At 42.8% G+C, this 18,764-nt stretch overlaps 1 protein-coding gene across 4 annotated transcripts in view; it reads left to right on the top strand.

Moving 5' to 3' along the window:
* phf21aa (PHD finger protein 21Aa) overlaps positions 1-18,764 on the top strand; it is a 206,312-nt gene that overhangs the window by 163,546 nt on the left and 24,002 nt on the right. Inside the window, exons 11-17 of one of the 4 annotated variants that reach the window (XM_055649736.1) lie at positions 1,397-1,476; positions 8,717-8,777; positions 9,851-10,005; positions 11,695-11,802; positions 12,654-12,809; positions 13,674-13,749; positions 17,642-17,745. In XM_055649736.1, the coding sequence (XP_055505711.1) occupies positions 1,397-1,476; positions 8,717-8,777; positions 9,851-10,005; positions 11,695-11,802; positions 12,654-12,809; positions 13,674-13,749; positions 17,642-17,745 (740 nt within the window). Of the gene's footprint in view, positions 1-1,396; positions 1,477-8,716; positions 8,778-9,783; positions 9,807-9,850; positions 10,006-11,694; positions 11,803-12,653; positions 12,810-13,673; positions 13,750-17,641; positions 17,746-18,764 lie in introns of all 4 variants that reach the window. The other 3 variants (XM_055649737.1, XM_055649739.1, XM_055649738.1) reach the window with 3 other exon arrangements.

The raw sequence follows: 18,764 nt of genomic DNA, 5'->3' as shown, positions 1-18,764 counted from the left end.
GGATTTGCAATTAGTTAAGCCTATTAAATTGGACAGACCACTAGAGTACAGTTGCCAGCTTTGATGCAAACAGCAAAAAATGAACGTTCAAAATTGAGCTCGTTTTGAGATGCAGTTTTTTTCCCTTAACTTTCCATTCAAGCCTATTTTTCTTGTGTCTACTGCAAAATCTGCAATGGACCAGCACAATCAGATTTAGTTTTTTTTAAATGTGACTTTTGGGGTGTGACTGCAAAATTAATTCTAGGAAATATACTTTGTAACATGCAGCTAGATTACTGCAATTTAAAATGTATCCTTCACAAATTGTAAACATTTTATTTAAAGTATGCTGTTCAAAAATATCTGCAAGTAACATTAAATAATTGAAAATGCCTTTAAGTGATTTTGTATGTTATATTTTAGTACCATCGTCATTTTCTGAGTAAATTTAAACATGTATATTCATAAGATTAGTTTTATTGTGTCTAAAATAAGGTTTTGAGAGCCCTCTTGAAGACCAGCCGATGCACTCATTTGTGTAGGAACTGCTATGCTGATTTACATAGAAGATAGACACAAAAACTCAGCGGGTCAGGCAGCATTGAGCAGTATCAGTACTCATTTATTAGCAATTTGCAATGATGGCTTTTCAGTCTGGGTATAGGCAGTTTTGTGTTCGGGGCTGCCTCCTTGGAGGTTTTTTTAAATTAAACTACAAGAAAAAACATACAGAAACAAGGAGTGTTGAATGACCTTTGGATGTAAAACTTTGAGATTTTTTGGTCTGAATCTGAAAACTTTGAGATTTTTTGGTGATCCTCTATATTTGGGGAAATTATATGGAAAAGAACTAGTAGAAATTCCAATTCTTTGGATTTCTTTAAAAGAAAAAGCTTTGAATTTTCAAAGCTTTGGTTTTGGGGAGAAAGTGCTGGAAGAAATGTTCCAGGTCCACAAGTGCACCCTCAGCAGGAAGAAATAAATAGACACAATTGGTCTTATTAGAAAGAGCGAACTGAGACTGAATGCTGAGGATAGGTCATGTGTGATTCTCCTGATGAAAATCAAAGGGCAGGGATTTAGTTTAATTGATATAAGTGCAGCATAGCTCGTTGTGGTATAGATTTGTACCTGCATTCTTCACATAACTAAATTTATTTGAGAGCATGTTGAAGCTTCATGGATTCAGTTCATTTGAACATAAGAATTAGGACCAAGAATATATTTTATAGTTTCAGAAGTCTACACCATATTCAATAATTATGGCTGAACATATATTGTAAAACAACAAGATCAGAGAAAGTGTGTAAAGTGTGGAATTCAGGAGTGAAGACAAAATATACAATTATTTAACTTGCAGATATGTCTGGGAGTAGATGCCTGCAATGTAGCTTACTATTTTTGATATACACAGAAATCCAAAGCAAGAGGCAAGAAAGAAAACGACGAACAACAGCAAATCCAGTGTATAGTGGAGCAATTTTCGAACCAGAGGTACGTTTAAAAAAACTACCTTGCACTTTATCCAAAACATTTTTTAAAAAACGCTGCTTTCTCATATATTTCCCAGCAATGAAGACGCACCTGCGTCGAAGACGCACCCCCATTTTGAGTTGCTAAATTTTGAAAAAAGGCTGGCGGGACAGGATCAAGGGTTTGGTTTAGTCCAGGGGTCGGCAACCTTTTTTGCATAGGGGCCTGGATGCACATTTGTGAGCGGATGGCGGGCCACATCTATCGCCATTGTTAATAAATGGAGGTAATAATACATACTAACTAAATTAGTAATAATAATACATACTAATAATACATAAATTAGTCATAATTAATACTAATAATAGTTTTCAGGTGTTTTTAAATTAGTTTTCTGCAATTTCCAGATCGCCTGCGTGCCCCGGGACTGGCTGCAGTTCCCAGGTTGTCTGCCCCGGGTCTGGCTGTAGCGCGCAGGTCGTCTGCGAGCCCCGGGACTAGCTGTAGTTCCCTGCCCCGGGTCTGGCTGTAGCGCCCAGGTCGTCTGCGAGCCCCAGGACTAGCTGTAGTTCCCAAATCGCCTGCAAGCCCCGGGACTAGCTGCAGTTCCCAGGTCGCCTGCGAGCCCCGGGTCTATCTGCAGTTCCGCCGTCTGGTCCCAACGGCCGCCCACAGCCACCCAAGCTACTGAGTGAGTTGCTGGCATGATCCCCGACCCCCTTCTTCTCAACGCTCCTGCCCTCCCCACAACTTTACCCCTGGCGGCCCAGCCATGCTGACCCGGGCCAGACTCAACACACGGGAAATTCGGTAATTATTATTCTTAAATAATTCCTTATTAATGAACATTAATCAACTTTACATTGATCTGGGAAAAGTAATTAGCCTAGCCATAGAAATTCCCATTCTCAGCCTTTATCTGTGATTCTTTGTGTCTCCAATAATCTGTAATTGGTGGATAGAAGTAAATTATGTTATTAAGAACATTAAAATGCCTTTATTTTCTAAAACCAGCCAAAGAAAACAATAATATTTATCCTAGTTGATACCAATTCAGGAAACATTTGGTTAGGGATGATTAAATCTTCTCATGTTGCATTTATCCCCATGCCGTTCACTCCAATATACTTTTTAAATTATTTTCAGCTATTTTGTGAGATCATCAATTTGACATAGGTTTGTCAGGAAGTCACTTCAGTACTTTCATAATCAGAAGAAGAATAGATCATCTGTGCAATCTAATCTTACAGGCTACCGTATTTCCCGGCAATGAAGACGCATCCCTATTTTGAGTTGTTAATTTTTGAAAAAATGGCTGGCGGGACATATAATTTTGCACGCTCTAAATAAATAAATAAACAAACAGACAAATAAATAAATATGAAGAGAGTGACAATTCAATTTGCCAAAGACTTCCAGATCTCCTCCATTCTGAATGGGTGGGGGGTGGAGGGTGACGGCAGGTGGAGAGATGGTGGGAAAAACGGGAGCACTCCGGGACGTTGAATCAGTTGTTATCTTATTGAATGGCAATACTAGATCAAGGGACCAATTGAGGTTACTCGCGCTGACACAGGAGTAAGCCCCACCGCCCGCTGTCCTGTTATCCATCGCCCGCTGACCCGCTCCGCTCAATGATCTTTGCTCTTGAAAGACACTGCAGTGAATGCCATGCAGTGTCACCCAGCGCAGCAAGTGAGGCCATGTCCTGCTTCCGGCGGCAGTCGGAATTTAGGATTTGCGGGAAGTGGCTGATATGAGTGAGGCCGCCGAGCGGCAGGAGGTGAGAGGTGTTCAGACGGAGAGCATTGCCAGAGGTGAGCGGGCCGCCAGAAAGCGGTGAGGTGGCGGCCAGTTCCGTTGTCCGTTCCTGAGCTACTTCCTTCCCCGGCCACAATGCGGTGACTCCGCGCCCTGAGCGCCGCGGCATCGGCGAGTGAGTGATTTGCTGGCTTGATCCCTGACCCACTCCTTCACAATGCTCCTGCTGACCCGGGCCAGACTCCCCACACGCTGTGAAAGGAACTCTTCCCCCCCAGCGGCGCTGTCCTTTTACAGCCGCTTCCCATCAGCTGCCAGCAATGAGAGATAGACTTGGGATCGTTCTTGATGTTGCTGTACTGAGGGATAGCCAAGTCTATCTTTCTTGGCTAACAACCTAACCTTCGGCCTCCAAGACGTAGGTAAAATTTTGTGCCTTATTTTTGAGTAAAAAATAGCATCTTCATTGCCGGGAAATGCGGTAGGTAAATTTTAACAGGACTTCCACTCAGAATATCATTATTCCTGCTTATCAAGAAAATATTTTTTAAATTCTTTTTAGCAAATAATAAAAATGCAAACTTGTTTAACACTCATAGGATTAAAAGGGAATACATATCAACTGTTATTTCTGCATGAAAAGACAAGGCTACATATTAAATATCTAAATCGCTCATTTTAGAAGGGGGAAAGGGGGAAACTACCTTTCAGGGTCCCTACCTGGTCGGAGAGGCAGCTTTTCTCCAGGCTGCAGCTTCGACCCGTCCTAGCGGCCTACCAGCGGGCCTGGAGCGGCGTTTCCTGTCGGGGACCGCCCAGAACCTCGGCTTCGGCGGCGGCACAGCGCTGGAGCGCTATCGTGGAGCGGGCGATGCCTTGCTCGTGGCGCCGCGCTGGAGCTCCGGTGAACTGGGACCGCCGGGAAGAACATCACGGAGCTGCGGGTCTGAGGAGCGGCCAGCTGCGGGCGGCGGCGCCGAACTTTACACTGGGAGCCTGGGATCTTGCGACGAGATTGCCAGTAGTGGAGCTCCAATCGGCGCGGCCTTGTCGGCTTCGGAAGCCGCGGCCTCCAGTAAGGAGGCGGCCGTTCCAGAGTTCCCATGCCGCTGTGAGGACTCTCCTGACGCCGGAGCAACATCACCCGGCGAGAACTGCCAGGAACATCGGGCCTCCGTAGAAGCAACTGTGGAGGCCTCAATAAGCCCGACTATGGGTGAACTGGGGTTGGGGACTGGACTTTGTGCCTTTCCTCATGGTGGGAGCCATTGTGGGGGGATGTTTGTTGTGTTTAAGACTCTCATTGGTGTTATGTCTGTATTTTTTTGTGTGCTGCAAAATGGCAAAAAGCATTTCACTTCACTATACCTCGGTGTATGTGAATGTGACTAATAAATACCTTTGATACCTTTAATCCTTACAAATAATTACAATTATTGAATATTTTAAATATATTATCATATATATATATAATATATAATATCACATCCCACTTGCTATGTTTTAAAGTGTAATATTGTGGTGTTTTATTATGAACAAGATCAAGTGTCATACGGGAGGGCTGGTCCCCGAACGCATTATGCCAGCACGCCCATAGCCCCCAACTGCGCAGGCGCAGCTGACATTTTTAAAGTTTAAATGGCAATAACTTGTAAAAAATAAGACCAATCTCACTCTCCCTCTTCAGTCCCCTATTCCCCTCCTCCATTATCCTCCCTCTCCCCATCAACAAGATGGCGGCGCTGCCTTAGCAGCTGCGGCTCGCCTGCAGTCCGTTCGTTTTTTCTTTTCTTTTGTTGTTCTTTTGTCCTGTTTTAGTTAATTTGCCGCCTATGTTGATCTGTCTGCCGCATATGACATTGTGAATCACCGCCTCCTCCTAAAAAAGATCTTGGAGAATACCAAAGACCTGGCACTCACGGACCTCATCGGAGCCCTCCTGGAAGATAGGCGCTTCTATGTTGTCCTTAACAACAAGCAAAATCGCTGGCGACGACAACGAAATGGCTTGCCTCAAGGTAGTGTGCTGGCTCCACTACTGTATAACATCTACACCAATGATCAGCCAATGGACCAGAACACTGAGCGGTTCACCTACGCCGACAACCTCTGTGTAACATCTCAAGAGAGTACGTTTGAAGCTGTAGAAGCGAATCTCACCTCAGCCCTAGATGAGCTACACCTCTACTACGAGCGCAACCACCTATACGCAAACCCTGCGAAGACCCAAGCCTGCTCGTTCCGTCTCAGGAACCGGGAAGCAAACAGACCCCTTAACATCACATGGTCTGGAACACCTCTTGAGCACTGCACCAACCCTGTCTACCTCGGTGTAACACTGGATCGCACTCTCTCCTATAAGGAACACGTCAAAAACACCAAACTGAAAGTTAACTCCCGAAATAACGTCCTCCGGAAGCTGACCAACTCCAAATGGGGAGCCACAGCACACACATTAAGATCTACTGCTCTGGCCCTGTGCTACTCCTCTGCGGAGTATGCGTGTCCTGTTTGGGAGAGATCATCCCATGCCAAGAAACTAGACCCAGCATTGAATAACACCTGCCACTCAATCACTGCATGCTTGAAGCCCACCAACATAAACAACCTGCACCTCCTCGCTGGCATTGCCCCTGCTGATGTGAGACGGGAAGTCGCCAGCCGAGTAGAGATGACTAAGGCCACCAGTGATGAACGCCACCTCCTTTACGGACGTGTACCCCCGGCCCAACGGCTGAAGTCCAGGAGAAGCTTTCTCAGCCATGTCCAGCCCCTAATAGCATCACGGGAAGAAACCAGACTCCAACTATGGACAAAAAGGCTTGAGGACGACCCCCCTCTTACTGACATGGGTATCCCTCCTTCTGAAGCCCTCCCTCCGGGCTCAGAAGCACCATGGGTCCAGTGGAAGACGCTCAACCGCCTGAGAACAGGAACAGGGCGATCAAAAGCTGCCATGGCCAGATGGGGCTATGAAACTGGCCAAACCACCTGTGAATGTGGAGAAGAGGACCATACAATGCAGCACTGCCTAGTCTGCCCCCTACTACCCAACCAGTGCAGCCCAAAGGATCTTGCAGTGTTCAATAAAAACGCAAAGGACTGTAAAGGAATGGGAAACTGTCATACAACCAACCAGCTTCAAAGACACGAAAAGAAGAAGGAGAAGTTAATTTTTGGTTTATTAGGTTGTGTATGTGTGTGAGTGGGGGGGGGGGGGGGGGGGGGGGGTACCGTGTTTTGGTCTCTTCCTTCGAGGGGATGCGACTTCTCTTGGCGTACCCCCCGTCTCCGCCTACGCCGAGGCCTAAGAGCGGAGCTGGCGGCCAAGGAGCTGGGGCAACGTTCCAGCGGCAGAGGCGACCCGACCTCGGAGCTGAGGAGTTCGGGCGGCAGCGGCGACCTGACCTCGGAGGATCGGTCACTGGACTGGAGGGCGGCAGCTTCGACCACCCCGGACCGCGGAGTTTGAACCGGCCCGTTCGCAGTGCTTGGATTCAGCAGCGGGACTGACTTACCATCGCCCGTCGGGATCACAACATCCGAAACCAGGATCGCTTCGGCGCATAGGGAGAATAAGGAGGGAAGATTTTTGCCTTCCATCACAGTGAGGAGGTGCCTGGTGAACTCACTGTGGTGGATGTTAATTTGTGTTTATTGGGTGTTTTTGTCATTTTTATTATATGTATGACTGCAAGGCAACGAAATTTCATTCAGACCGAAAGGTCTGAATGACAATAAAGGCTACTTAGACTTTGACTTTGACTCCACCAACCCTCCTCTGCGTCTTCCCCTCACCCCCTCCCCCCCTCCTCTCTCTTCCCCTCCCCTCCTCCATTACCTCGCCATTCCTCTTCCTACCCCTATCCTCCTCCATCCCCCCTCATCCTCCAGCGCTCACTCTTCCCCCTCCTCTTCACCCTCCCTCTTCTTTCCCCGCTCCTCCTCCCCTCCCCATCCTCCTCACCTCTCCCTCCCTCTCCTTTCCCCTACCCTCAGTCTCCCTCCCTCCATAACCCCTATCCCTCCCTACCCCCCTCCTCTCCCGCTATCCCCATCTTCCCCACTCCTCACTTCCACCCTATCCCACCCCCATCCCCCCCCACTCTCCCTCCACACCTCCCCCACTTTCCCCTCCGTACCCCCCTGCTCAACCTCAATTCCCCCAGTCTCCCTCCTCACATCCTCAAGATTTCAATGCAAACCACCGCCGGCCACGTTTTCACCATCACGTCAGTGATGATGTTGTAGTTGAGGCTGGGCTGTTGGGCGGGGACGGGCCGAGCGGTCTGGAGCCGCGGGAGTGGGAGATAGGGAGGGAGAGACCGAGGCTGCGTGGGAGGGGGAGGGAGAGGCCGAGGCTGAGGCCTAGTCCTTGCCCCGGGTCCGTCTCCTCTCCCCCCCTCCGGAGCAGCAGCCCCCGGACCCCGCACTGGTTCGAACACCAGTCCGTATCTGTGTCCATGTCTGTCTAGTATGCTGTTATCAGGAACTGTGATTTTCTTTAAATGTAAATGAGATCCCATTGTGATGTAATGGTGAAACACTGATGTGTTTTTTAAAAGGGAGTTTTTTTAATGTAAATGAGATCCCATTGTGATGTAATTGTGGGGTGGAACACTGCTGACAGGCAGTTTATGTAAATGCGATCCCATTGTGACGTCTTACGCTGCTAAAGGCAAGTGGGGGCGCTGTTTTAATTTTTTTTAATGTTTAAACTGTCAATAACGTAAAATGTACCATTAATCTGAACAAAACTTGATACACCACACTCCAGGACAATGGTGAGTTAGGTGGGCAAAAATTGTAGCGCTATCGTGTACCGTTTGGCATAGTTTCAGGATCACATTCCTCTTGACACGCACCATCATAGACACGCGCGCAGACAAACATAACAATAATAATAAATTTTATTTGCGGGCGCCTTTCAAAGTCTCAAGGACACCTTACAGAGATTAACAAATGAGAAAAAACATATAGTCAGAGTAAAATAAATAATAAGGACATCACCAATACACAAATTAAAGACAGAAATCGCTCCAAAGACAAAAAATCAAAAACACAATGTGAAGAGAGAGCAGCGGCAGCTAAACCGCGCCAGCGTACACTCTCCCTTCCGACGGCCATCTTGGGCACAGACTAACATATTAACTTACACACAAAAATATCCTCCCACAATGGTTACCACTGTGGGGGAAGGCACAATGTCCAGTCCCCATCTCCAGTTCTCCCAAAGAAACAAACATAGAAACAAACAAGATGAGAGTTTTATGGATGGATGGATGGATTTCTTTTCTTTATTACTTTTGGAAACTGAATATTGGATTACTCATGTTTAGATTTTCTGATAACGATATCAAATGCCCTTTGAGCTTGTGATGATAAAATAAGAGAAAGACTGAGAGGTTAGGACTAGTAGGAAGAACCTGCATCCCATAAAATGTTATTTCATCCTTCGCTACTAAGATTTATACTTTGTATGTTTTGTTTTGTAATGCAGCGCAAAAAAACAGCAGTAACTTACTTGAACAGCCCTGTGCAACCTGGGACACGGAGAAGAGGTACTTTGGATTTTTAAAAAGTGAATATTTGGAGGCTCCATTATTCATTTTTGCCATTTACATTTGTTTGCCTTTATTGATATAAATAAGTATCAGGGATGTTACAGCTACGTTTGAGATAATAAAGCCTTGGCTTTGAAAGCACATCTAATGCAATAAAATTCACAAAATGATATTATATTTGACTCGAAGAAATATTGACAAGAATTTGTTCAAGTATGCAATCCTTCTAGATTACCTATATTTTTAAAAGACTTATTTAAGGCAGAACATTTTCAATATTATCAACTTCAACTACCTATTTTATATGATATCAAGAATGTAAGCACAAGGGCAGGCACTCATCCAAAGAGAGGAAAGACATATGAATACTCTTGGTCATCAATTAATGACCAGTTTGGGAATCCCCATATATAAGGCCCAACTGAGAATGTTTTCCATTTTGATAACAGCACCTTTCTTGATCAAAACCTTTATTTACTGAACATAATGCTTTCGATCAGTAGATTATGGTTAGGTCAAAACAAATGACAAATACCCTTTTCCGTATTTCTCAATTCACATTCACCATTTCTCAAACACTCTGTCTTTATTTCAGGGGACAGACTATTGATTGATTCCTACTACAAAACCACTTAGCCCTTAGTTACCTTTTTTCTAAAAAGCTATTTGTGGTGGCTTTTAATTTTTTTTTAAACTAACATGAATTATTTTAAATGTATCAAATATAAGATGTAGTAAAATTAGGATTGCAACAGCTGCTGTAGTGCAAATGTAATGGTGTACCAACATATGGTTGGGTAATCTTACTAAAAGACCTTTAAAACAGATCCTGGTTTGATTTTAAGGACATTCAGATAGTTTATCTACAACTCTTGATTGCTTGCTTAAAATTCAAATTTTAAGTGGTGTATTTGGAAATTTAAACTACTTAATTTTTATACCTTTTAACATGATTGTTTATTAACATTGTCTATGCTCCTCCTTTCTCTTTCCTCAATGGCAGCCAATGAGGATCAGTGGTTGAAGGTATGTGTTTGTATATATTTTGTGTTTTTGTTTCTTACGTGTAGGTCGCCCTCCTAAGTACACTAACGTGTTGGGTCTGGGGGCAATGGCACCTTCCTCCCCTCCAAGTCATCCTGCCTCCCCAGATTTCGAAAAAACAGAGAATTTGCTCAGTTTTGCTGCTCCAACACAGTCTGCATCCAGTCCCAGCTCTGTAGATGTAAGTTACAAACTTCACAGGGTTACTAAGCCAGAATATTAATTTTGACAACTAATGTAATCTTTTATCATGGATGATGGTGTATAAAATTGGAATAACAAAAACTTGAACTAAAACTTTAGCTTCCCCAACCCCTCCATTTCCTTCAGCCTCATTATTTTCCACCTCTCTTCTATGCATGCAGTTACTAAACAAAGCCACCAGCTCTACCCTACAACACATGATTATTATAGGCAATGCAAAGTGAATCATATATTGCAACTGGGGTTGTCTTGTCTAGATTTTTGATGTTTTGGGGGATGTGTTCATGTTATTAACAGAATGGACTATATTTTATTATTATGTATTATCGTTATTATTATTATTATTATAATAACGTAGTGATATAAAAGTTCTACTGCTTTAAATCTAGCCCATTACAGAGAATGAAACTCCTATTGCTTTCAGGTGTAAGGACTGAATATGGTTTTGAATGGCCTCACCCAATTTCCACAATGTTGTTCAACAGTATGAATTTTAGTTCAAAGATGGCTTTAATGTATTCATAGTGATTAGTAACTTTTAAAAGCTAAAGCATATTGGAGCAAACTAGGTATAGCTATCCCTCACCTAAATATGCTTGTTTATGGGTCACAGTCAAATAATATATAATATTACCTTCCCCATCATTGACATCGTTGCCAAGGTGAGTTGAAAATTTACACCCCAACCCCCCCCACTGTTTTGAAGTTTGGAGTAAGATTCGCTAACTGGTGCTCATAAACTTAAATGTTTTCAGATTAATTAGCCACTTGCTATTTCATGATAATTCATTGGTGAACAAGTTGCCTTTTGTCAATGCTTTGTGAACTATTGGTGAAAAACATCACTTAGAAATCTGTCGATGCAAAATATAGATAGACAATTATATTATTAAGAAACGTCTGAAGTAGAACTCTTGTCAATGAAAAATAGTTTAAAGACCTAGAGTTGCACAACATAAGTCCCACTAAGAAACAAGTCCCACTGACCATCAGGCTATACTAATCCTACTTGCCTTCATGAATTCCATATCTGAGTTAAATTCCATCTGCCATTCTCTTGTCCCCTTTCCCAGTTGATCTATATCCTGTTGTAATCTTAGATAACCTTCATCACTGTTCACTCCATCATCAGTTTTTGTGTCATCTGATTGTATAAACTTGTATAACAAAACAGGAAACGTTCAGTGATTTAAAACCATGATATCATTGAAGATATGTGGCTTGTGGGTATGAATGAACTGCACATTTTAACGGTTCTTATATTACAATTTGAATATTAATTACTGATCTCCATTCTCATTATGTTATCCATATTGAAATATTATACACATTTAGGATTAACTGGTCAATCATGGAGCACAAGCTTTCAGTTTCCAATGTCGATTAAAATTTAGTTGCTATACTGGATCTGAACCCGAGTTTTGTGTGTGCTCAATGAGAACTGAATAATTTTTCTGAACATTTGACAACAATGTGTGAAAATTCGTATCAGCTGTGTATGAGAACCTGTTTTTACAGATTCTGAATATGACCACTGCTGCGCTGTATTTTTGGAACGCGCCACACAGAGAATGTAGAAGAAACTAGATGGGTTAACATGTAAGGCCATAAATGGACAATTGCAAATTTATTTTATTTTTCTTTACTTTAAACCATCTTTAACTAGGGTTTGCCCTATTTAGCCACAACGGCTACTTTACAAAGGGGCCCTGTCAGCAAGCTGCAAGATGAGGCAAACAACGTTGAAAACATCACAAAAAACACAACCTTGTCTGTGAGTGTATTTATTTACTTCAAATGTATGTTAAGCTCTCTCAAAGCAATGAAGCCGAAGAGAGATTTTATTTCAAAGATGATGAGGATTCAAAACTAAAAACACCACCTCAGCCTTCTTTGGACTGGAAAATACTGTCAGCAATGTTAGCAGAGGAATGCAGTCGAGTGCTAAAGATGTGTTCCAATTGGCATATGAAGCAAAAAGAGAAACTGATTGACTTATTCGCGGAAAACCTCTAATTCTATTGATTGCCTGTCCACAGTGCAACTAATCACAGCTACCTTTGTTGAATTTATTTAATCATTTTCATTCATTCATTTAATTTTTCACCTTTTAAAAAAAAAAACAAGATACAGTGTGCATTGTATATGTCAGATATCAGTACAATAACTGTAAAAGCTTACTTTGAACTTACCTTTTATTCTTTGAACAGCTTATACAGAGTTGTACTTCTTGCTGCAATAACTCTAAATAAGTGAAAAGGAATAAGTAAGGAAATGCCCTCTGGCATTTCCAAGAGTGGTACTTGTACTCCTTGGTTAAAACATCACAAGCAGGGTTTTATTGGTGCCGTTTAGGATTTTTGCTACTCAACCCAATTTTTCCTTCCATTTTAGGACATAGCACAAGTTAGGTTAAGATAGGTTCTAGTGGAACACCTAAACTTGGTTCTCACGGGCAGGGTTCCAGTGGTATGGATGTAATAGTGGTAGGCTATCTTTTTTTCTTTGATATGTGCCTCCCACATTGGGAGTCACTTAAATAATAACTTAGCAAAAGTTGAAAATTAAAACCCAGAGTTATACCTTAAATTGTGTAAATGATTATTTAACTTTGTTTTTTGATAGGGTGACATCCATGAGGATTTCTGCTCTGTGTGTCGACGTAGTGGACAGCTGCTGATGTGTGACACTTGTTCTCGTGTGTATCACCTGGAGTGCCTGGACCCGCCATTAAAAGTCATTCCCAAAGGAATGTGGATTTGTCCTAAATGTCAGGAGCAGGTGTGGGCTTGGACAGTGCCTTAGGCTTAATTTTGTCTAATATGATACTGGTAGTCTTAGGGTTTATTTCTGTAACTATTTGGTGGGATTTTTTTTTTTTTTAATTTTCGTTTATTACTCAATGTCTCAATCACTCCAGGGTATACACATAGATGTATAATTTAGGACAATCAGCTTAAAAAATATCAGTAGTGAACTCTACCAGACCACATATAGTGGTCTGGTAGAGTTATCTGGTTGGTAGTGAGCCTAAATAGTTAGCAAGTTACATAATTTGTGCAATGTCAATGAAAATAGGAGATTTTTTCTTGTTTGTCTATAAAGCAGAACATTTGCTTTTTTGTCACCCAGCTGTTATGGATATGTTATACTGTAATCTAAATCTGGCTCTAATTTATAACTTGTGATCAAATTGACAATTCTTTCTGGAGAGTGTTCCACGTATAAATAGTCTGCAGTGAAAGAACTAGTTTCATAGTATAGGCGATAATATGATTAGGGACAGTTGTCGAAATCTGAAATTGCACCTTATCTGAGAATATCTGCACAATAAGAACTTTTATTCTTTTCATTGGCCATCCATTTTTTATGTTCATACCTCAACATGATTTGGATGGTGCTGTGGATTTGATTCCCTTTCAATATATTGCAAATAGTGTTCCCTTTAATACAAAGAGAAAGATAATACAAAAGATAAATCTACCTCAGTACTTTACGGATTTAGCAGCCTTTGCCTGAAGGCAAAGCCTTTCATGTCACTCATGTAAATTGCAAAATTATTTACAGTCTTCAATACCTCTGAGAAAAAGACTTCCAGCATGTAACATGTTCTGTCCATCACTGCTAAAAATGTTCTGTTTTTAGATTCTGAAAAAGGAAGAAGCAATCCCATGGCCTGGGACATTAGCAATCGTTCATTCTTATATTGCCTACAAGGCTGGTAAGAGTTTGTCATTTTGAGGTTTTTTTGTATGACATATCATCTCTTTAATATGTGTCAAGTCAATCTTATGTTACAATGATTCTTTTTCCCCTGTGAAAAATTCACTAAATATTTATTGTGAGAGAAAGGTTCTTTTAAGAAGTGAATGAAACCTTAATTACCTTAGCATCTTCTGAAATACCTGTTTATGTAAACTGTATACACAAGATTGTATTAACTTGTTAGGTAAATCATTTTGGCTACTCGAGATGTAGCATGTTTGATATTGCAATAAATTATAAGCAGACATTAGTGGTAAAACATATTGCCATACTTTGTTTCTGGCCAGGGTTCTTTGTTCCATTTTTCTTTCATATAATCTTTCATCTTTCCATTCTGATGGCCAATATGCCAATCTAATTAATTGATTCCTGAGATGCCATATGGAAATATAAGATGCCTTGCAACATAACTTTATTAAAGAGTTTGTTGTCATGTCTCTCATTGTGTATACTTTGGATAATCCAGCAACTAGCACTAGTGGAGCATTTGGTCGCATTGTCTCTGGTCTGGACAGATTCTGTTGAGGGCTGTCCTTTTGGGAGGTTGAATCCAGGACCTCTGCGGTGGAATCCGTGATTAGGTATTTATTCCCTGTATTGGATTCTTCCCACATATCCTTCCATCTCGATGGTACGTTTGTGCCTGCGGCAGCATGAATGTTGATTGCTTCTTCCCAGAATGGCCAGCATGATTTTAGCTACTTTTATGGTGATTTTGGCAAGTTTTTGTGAAGGGGAGCTTTCATTTAAAGTTAAAATATTTGTAAAATCCCAGCTGGGTTTGTCACAGAACAGAAATTTTGTGAAGGTGTTGTCATTTTCTTTCTCTCCTTCATTCTCATGGTGAACTAAATGCATTATCAGAAGTATTACAGATGCTGAAGCCTCAAGCCTGCGGCGACTTTTGCGGAGCACCAGAACATAAAAGGCTTAAATAAAACTTCCATCAACTAACCTGGATCAGGAAAACAGCAGAAAACGGTGCCGTTTTGGACAAGCTGCTTGAGCACCTCAAGGCTCTCGCAATTTCACGATCTCCCGCAGCTGCGGGAGTCCCGGACTTTAAATTTTCCGACGCTGGCTGTAAAACTCCCAATCCGACTGAGGATCACAGGTACTGTACCCGGAAACCCCGGGATGACCCCCAGAGCCGACGAGCTGGATCCTCCAGGAACAACGGAGCTGGAGCTGCCGACTTTGAAGGTACCCCCGTTCGTTACGGAGCTGGAGCTGCCGTCTGTGAAGGAATCCCCGTTCCAGCGCAGGGGTTCCAGAAACAGCAGGTACAGTAAGCACAGTACCTGGAAACAAAGGGGAGGCCTCCATTGTGTCTGGAAACGTGGCCGACGGGCAGGACTTCAGGTCAGACTGAAGCGCAGGGGACTTCGGCCCCCTCTCCCTACTATCCTACTGGCCAATGTACAGTCCCTTAAAAACAAAGTGGAGGACTAAAGTGCAAGGCTGCTTTACTAAAGGGAGCTGAGGGAATACTCTGTGTTCTGTTTCTCAGAGACATGGCTCATCCCCAGCTCCCCAGACTCAGCGGTCCAGCCTGAAGGGTTCTCCATCCACCGTATGGACCGTACACTGGCATCTAGGAAATGGAGAGGAGCCTCATGGTCAACTCTGCGTGGTGCTCAGACGTGGTAGTCCTGTCCAACTCCTGCTCTCCACACCGCGAACATCTGGCGGTGAAGTGCCGTCCCTTCTACCTCCCAAGGGAATTCACCTCCATCATCCTGACCACGGTCTACATCCCAACCCAGGCAGACGTCCATCTGGCACTGGAGGAGCTGCACGCCGTGGTCAACAAACACCAGACGTCTTACCCCGAGGACCCTGGACCCACTGCAGTTCGCTTACCGCCACAACAGATCAACAGTGGATGCAATCTCGCTGGCCTTCCACTCCGCTCTGGACCACTTGGACAACAAAATTCTACTCTGATCAAGAAGGCTCATCAGCGTCTCTTCTTCCTGAGGAGATTGAAGAAGGTCCATCTGTCTCCTCAGATCCTGGTGAACTTCTACTGCTGCACCATCGAGAGCATCCTTACCAACTGCATCACAGTATGGTATGGCAACCTCTGTCTCCGACCGGAAGGCATTGCAGAGGGTGGTGAAAATTGCCCAACTGGTTCCAGGAGAGTCTGTCCAAAGCGTCTGCGGAGGACATCGCCAAGGACAAACCCCAACCATGGACGTTTACCCTCCTACCATCCTGGAGGCGCTACAGGTCTCTCCGTTGCCGAACCAGCAGGTCGAGGAACAGCTTCTTTCCGGCGGCTGTCACTCTACTCAACAACGTACCTCGGTGACTGCCAATCACCACCCCCACCGGACACTTATTATTATTTATTCAAATCGTCTGCTATGTCGCTCTTCAAGGGAGATGCTAAATGCATTTCGTTGTCTCTGTACTGTACACTGACAATGACAATTAAATTGAATCTGAATCTGAATCAAAAACTCACATGTCAGGCTGTTATTCATTGATTGCAGCTCAGCATTTAATACAATCATCCCCTCCAAGCTTGTTACCAAACTCGCAGAACTGGGTCTCTGCGCATCCCTCTGCAATTGGATCCTCGACTTCCTCATTCACAGACCATAGTCTGTTCGTATTGGTGGAAATGTGTCAGACTCGATAACAATCAGCACGGGAGCACCTCAAGGCTGCGTGCTCAGCCCCCTGCCATACTCACTCTATACTCATGACTGCGTAGCGGTCATAGTGCGAACTCCATCATCAAGTTCGCTGACGACACCACTGTTGTGGGACGTATCACTGATGGGGATGAGTCAGAGTATAGAAGAGAGATCGAGCGACTGTCCATATGGTGCCAGCACAATAACCTGGCCCTCAACACCAGCAAAACCAAGGAACTGATTGTGGAATTTGGAAGGAGTAGGATGGGGACCCACAGTCCCGTTTATATCAACGGGTCGATGGTTGAAAGGGTCAAGAGCTTCAAATTCCTGGGCGTGCACATCTCTGAAGATCTTTCCTGGTCCGAGAACACTGATGCAATTATTAAGAAAGCACATCAGCGCCTCTACTTCCTGAGAAGATTACGGAGGGTCGGTTTGTCAAGGAGGACTCTCTCTAACTTCTACAGGTGCACAGTAGAGAGCATGCTGACCGGTTGCATCGTGGCTTGGTTCGGCAACTTGAGCACCCTGGAGAGGAAAAGACTACAAAAAGTAGTAAACTCTGCCCAGTCCATCATCGGCTCTGACCTCCCTTCCATCGAGGGGATCTATCGCAGTCGCTGCCTCAAAAAGGCTGGCAGTATCATCAAGGACCCACACCATCCTGGTCACACACTCTTCTCCCTGCTACCTTCAGGTAGGTACAGGAGCCTGAAGATTGCAACGACCAGGGTCAGGAATAGCTACTTCTCCACAGCCATCAGGCTATTAAACTTGGCTCGGACAAAACTCTGAACATTAGTAGCCCATTATCTGTTATTTGCACTTCATCAGTTTATTTATCCATGTGTGTATATATTTATATAATGGTATATGGACACACTGATCTGTTTTGTAGTCAATGCCTACTATGTTCTGTTGTGCTGAAGCAAAGCAAGAATTTAATTGTCCTATCAGGGACACATGACAATAAACTCTCTTGATTCTTGATTCTTGTATTCAAAAGCCAAAGGACAAACTAACTTTGAATGAGATTGAAAAGAGTGCAACAATATGGTTTAAGATTTTAGAATACATTCTTCTGCAATTGTCCCGTTTTTCAACAGCAAGGTATTCTTGGACAATTTGTATTGTGAAATCTGAGAATTGAATTACATGTGCTGTAGCTTCTGAAATTTTATTTTCTCTTTTCCTCAGCAAAAGAAGAAGAAAAACTAAAGTTGTTAAAGTGGAGTGCAGAACTAAAGCAGGAGCGAGAACAGTTGGAACATAAAGTTAAACAACTGAGTCATTCCATAACGGTGAGTAACAGAACTCCAAAGATAACAGCAGGTTGACCGGCATAAACTTGTAACCATAATCCTAAAATTCACTGAAATGTAGCAACATTTTTCTTAATACTTGGGGACCAGATTTTGAAAACAAAATAATGGGATCTATTATTTAATGGAGGTTTTTTTTCTTGATGTGGAGGTAATGAAGAAGGACAGAAGAATCTTCATTTATCTCATTCATAACCATTTTAAGCTCCAGCGTTTTAATCCTTGTGCCAGTTTAGTAGCAATGTTAAACAATTTTGAGATTTAAAAAATCAAGTCTGCCATTTATCCCATCAGATAAAGCATAAAAAGAAGTTTAATTTGACACCTAATTGACTTTCATATCTTCAGTTTAAAAAACGTTATGGCCATTTTCATACTCTGAAATTAGCATCTTGTTCCCTATTGCTTTTCCATTGACTTAACTCAAAAGCAATGATCGAGGACAGTCAAAAGCCCATAACTTTCGTAAAAATTAAGAGAACTGAATGAAATTTTCAGTTATTATAGACATCTTACTTGGATGACCTTCATTAAAGCATATAATTAGTTAGTTACCTAATTGTAGCTAATTACAAAATTCAATTACTAGATCTAAGCATCTATCCATTTCTTAAGAAAAGGTTAACATTTTTAAATAGCCTAAGTGTCCAAATAACATTCACACATGAATTCACAATATAACATGATTTTTAAATCTCATTGTCATGAATATATAGGCCAAATGCAAGGAATTTATTGTTTAATTCCCGTAAATTAATGGCCATTTTAATCATCTTGCGAGTGGGTTTTTGTGGAACGCGATCGATTGGGACGTTGAGGTTGCAGTGAATTTGAACCCCATATCGGCAGGAAAAACACTGCGGGTTCGTATGGGGCCAAAATAGTAAGATTAAACGAGAACTTACCAGTTCGAAGTTTGATCTGTATTTTATGAGGAGATACGATGAGGGATTACGTGAAGAACCCGTCCAGCACGCATGTGCGACATACTTCAAAGC

The sequence above is a fragment of the Leucoraja erinacea genome, chromosome 18 (assembly GCF_028641065.1).
Source record: "Leucoraja erinacea ecotype New England chromosome 18, Leri_hhj_1, whole genome shotgun sequence".
Lineage (NCBI taxonomy): Eukaryota > Metazoa > Chordata > Chondrichthyes > Rajiformes > Rajidae > Leucoraja > Leucoraja erinaceus.
Note: the sequence above shows the minus strand (reverse complement) of the source record. Positions and strands in the feature narration are given on the sequence as shown.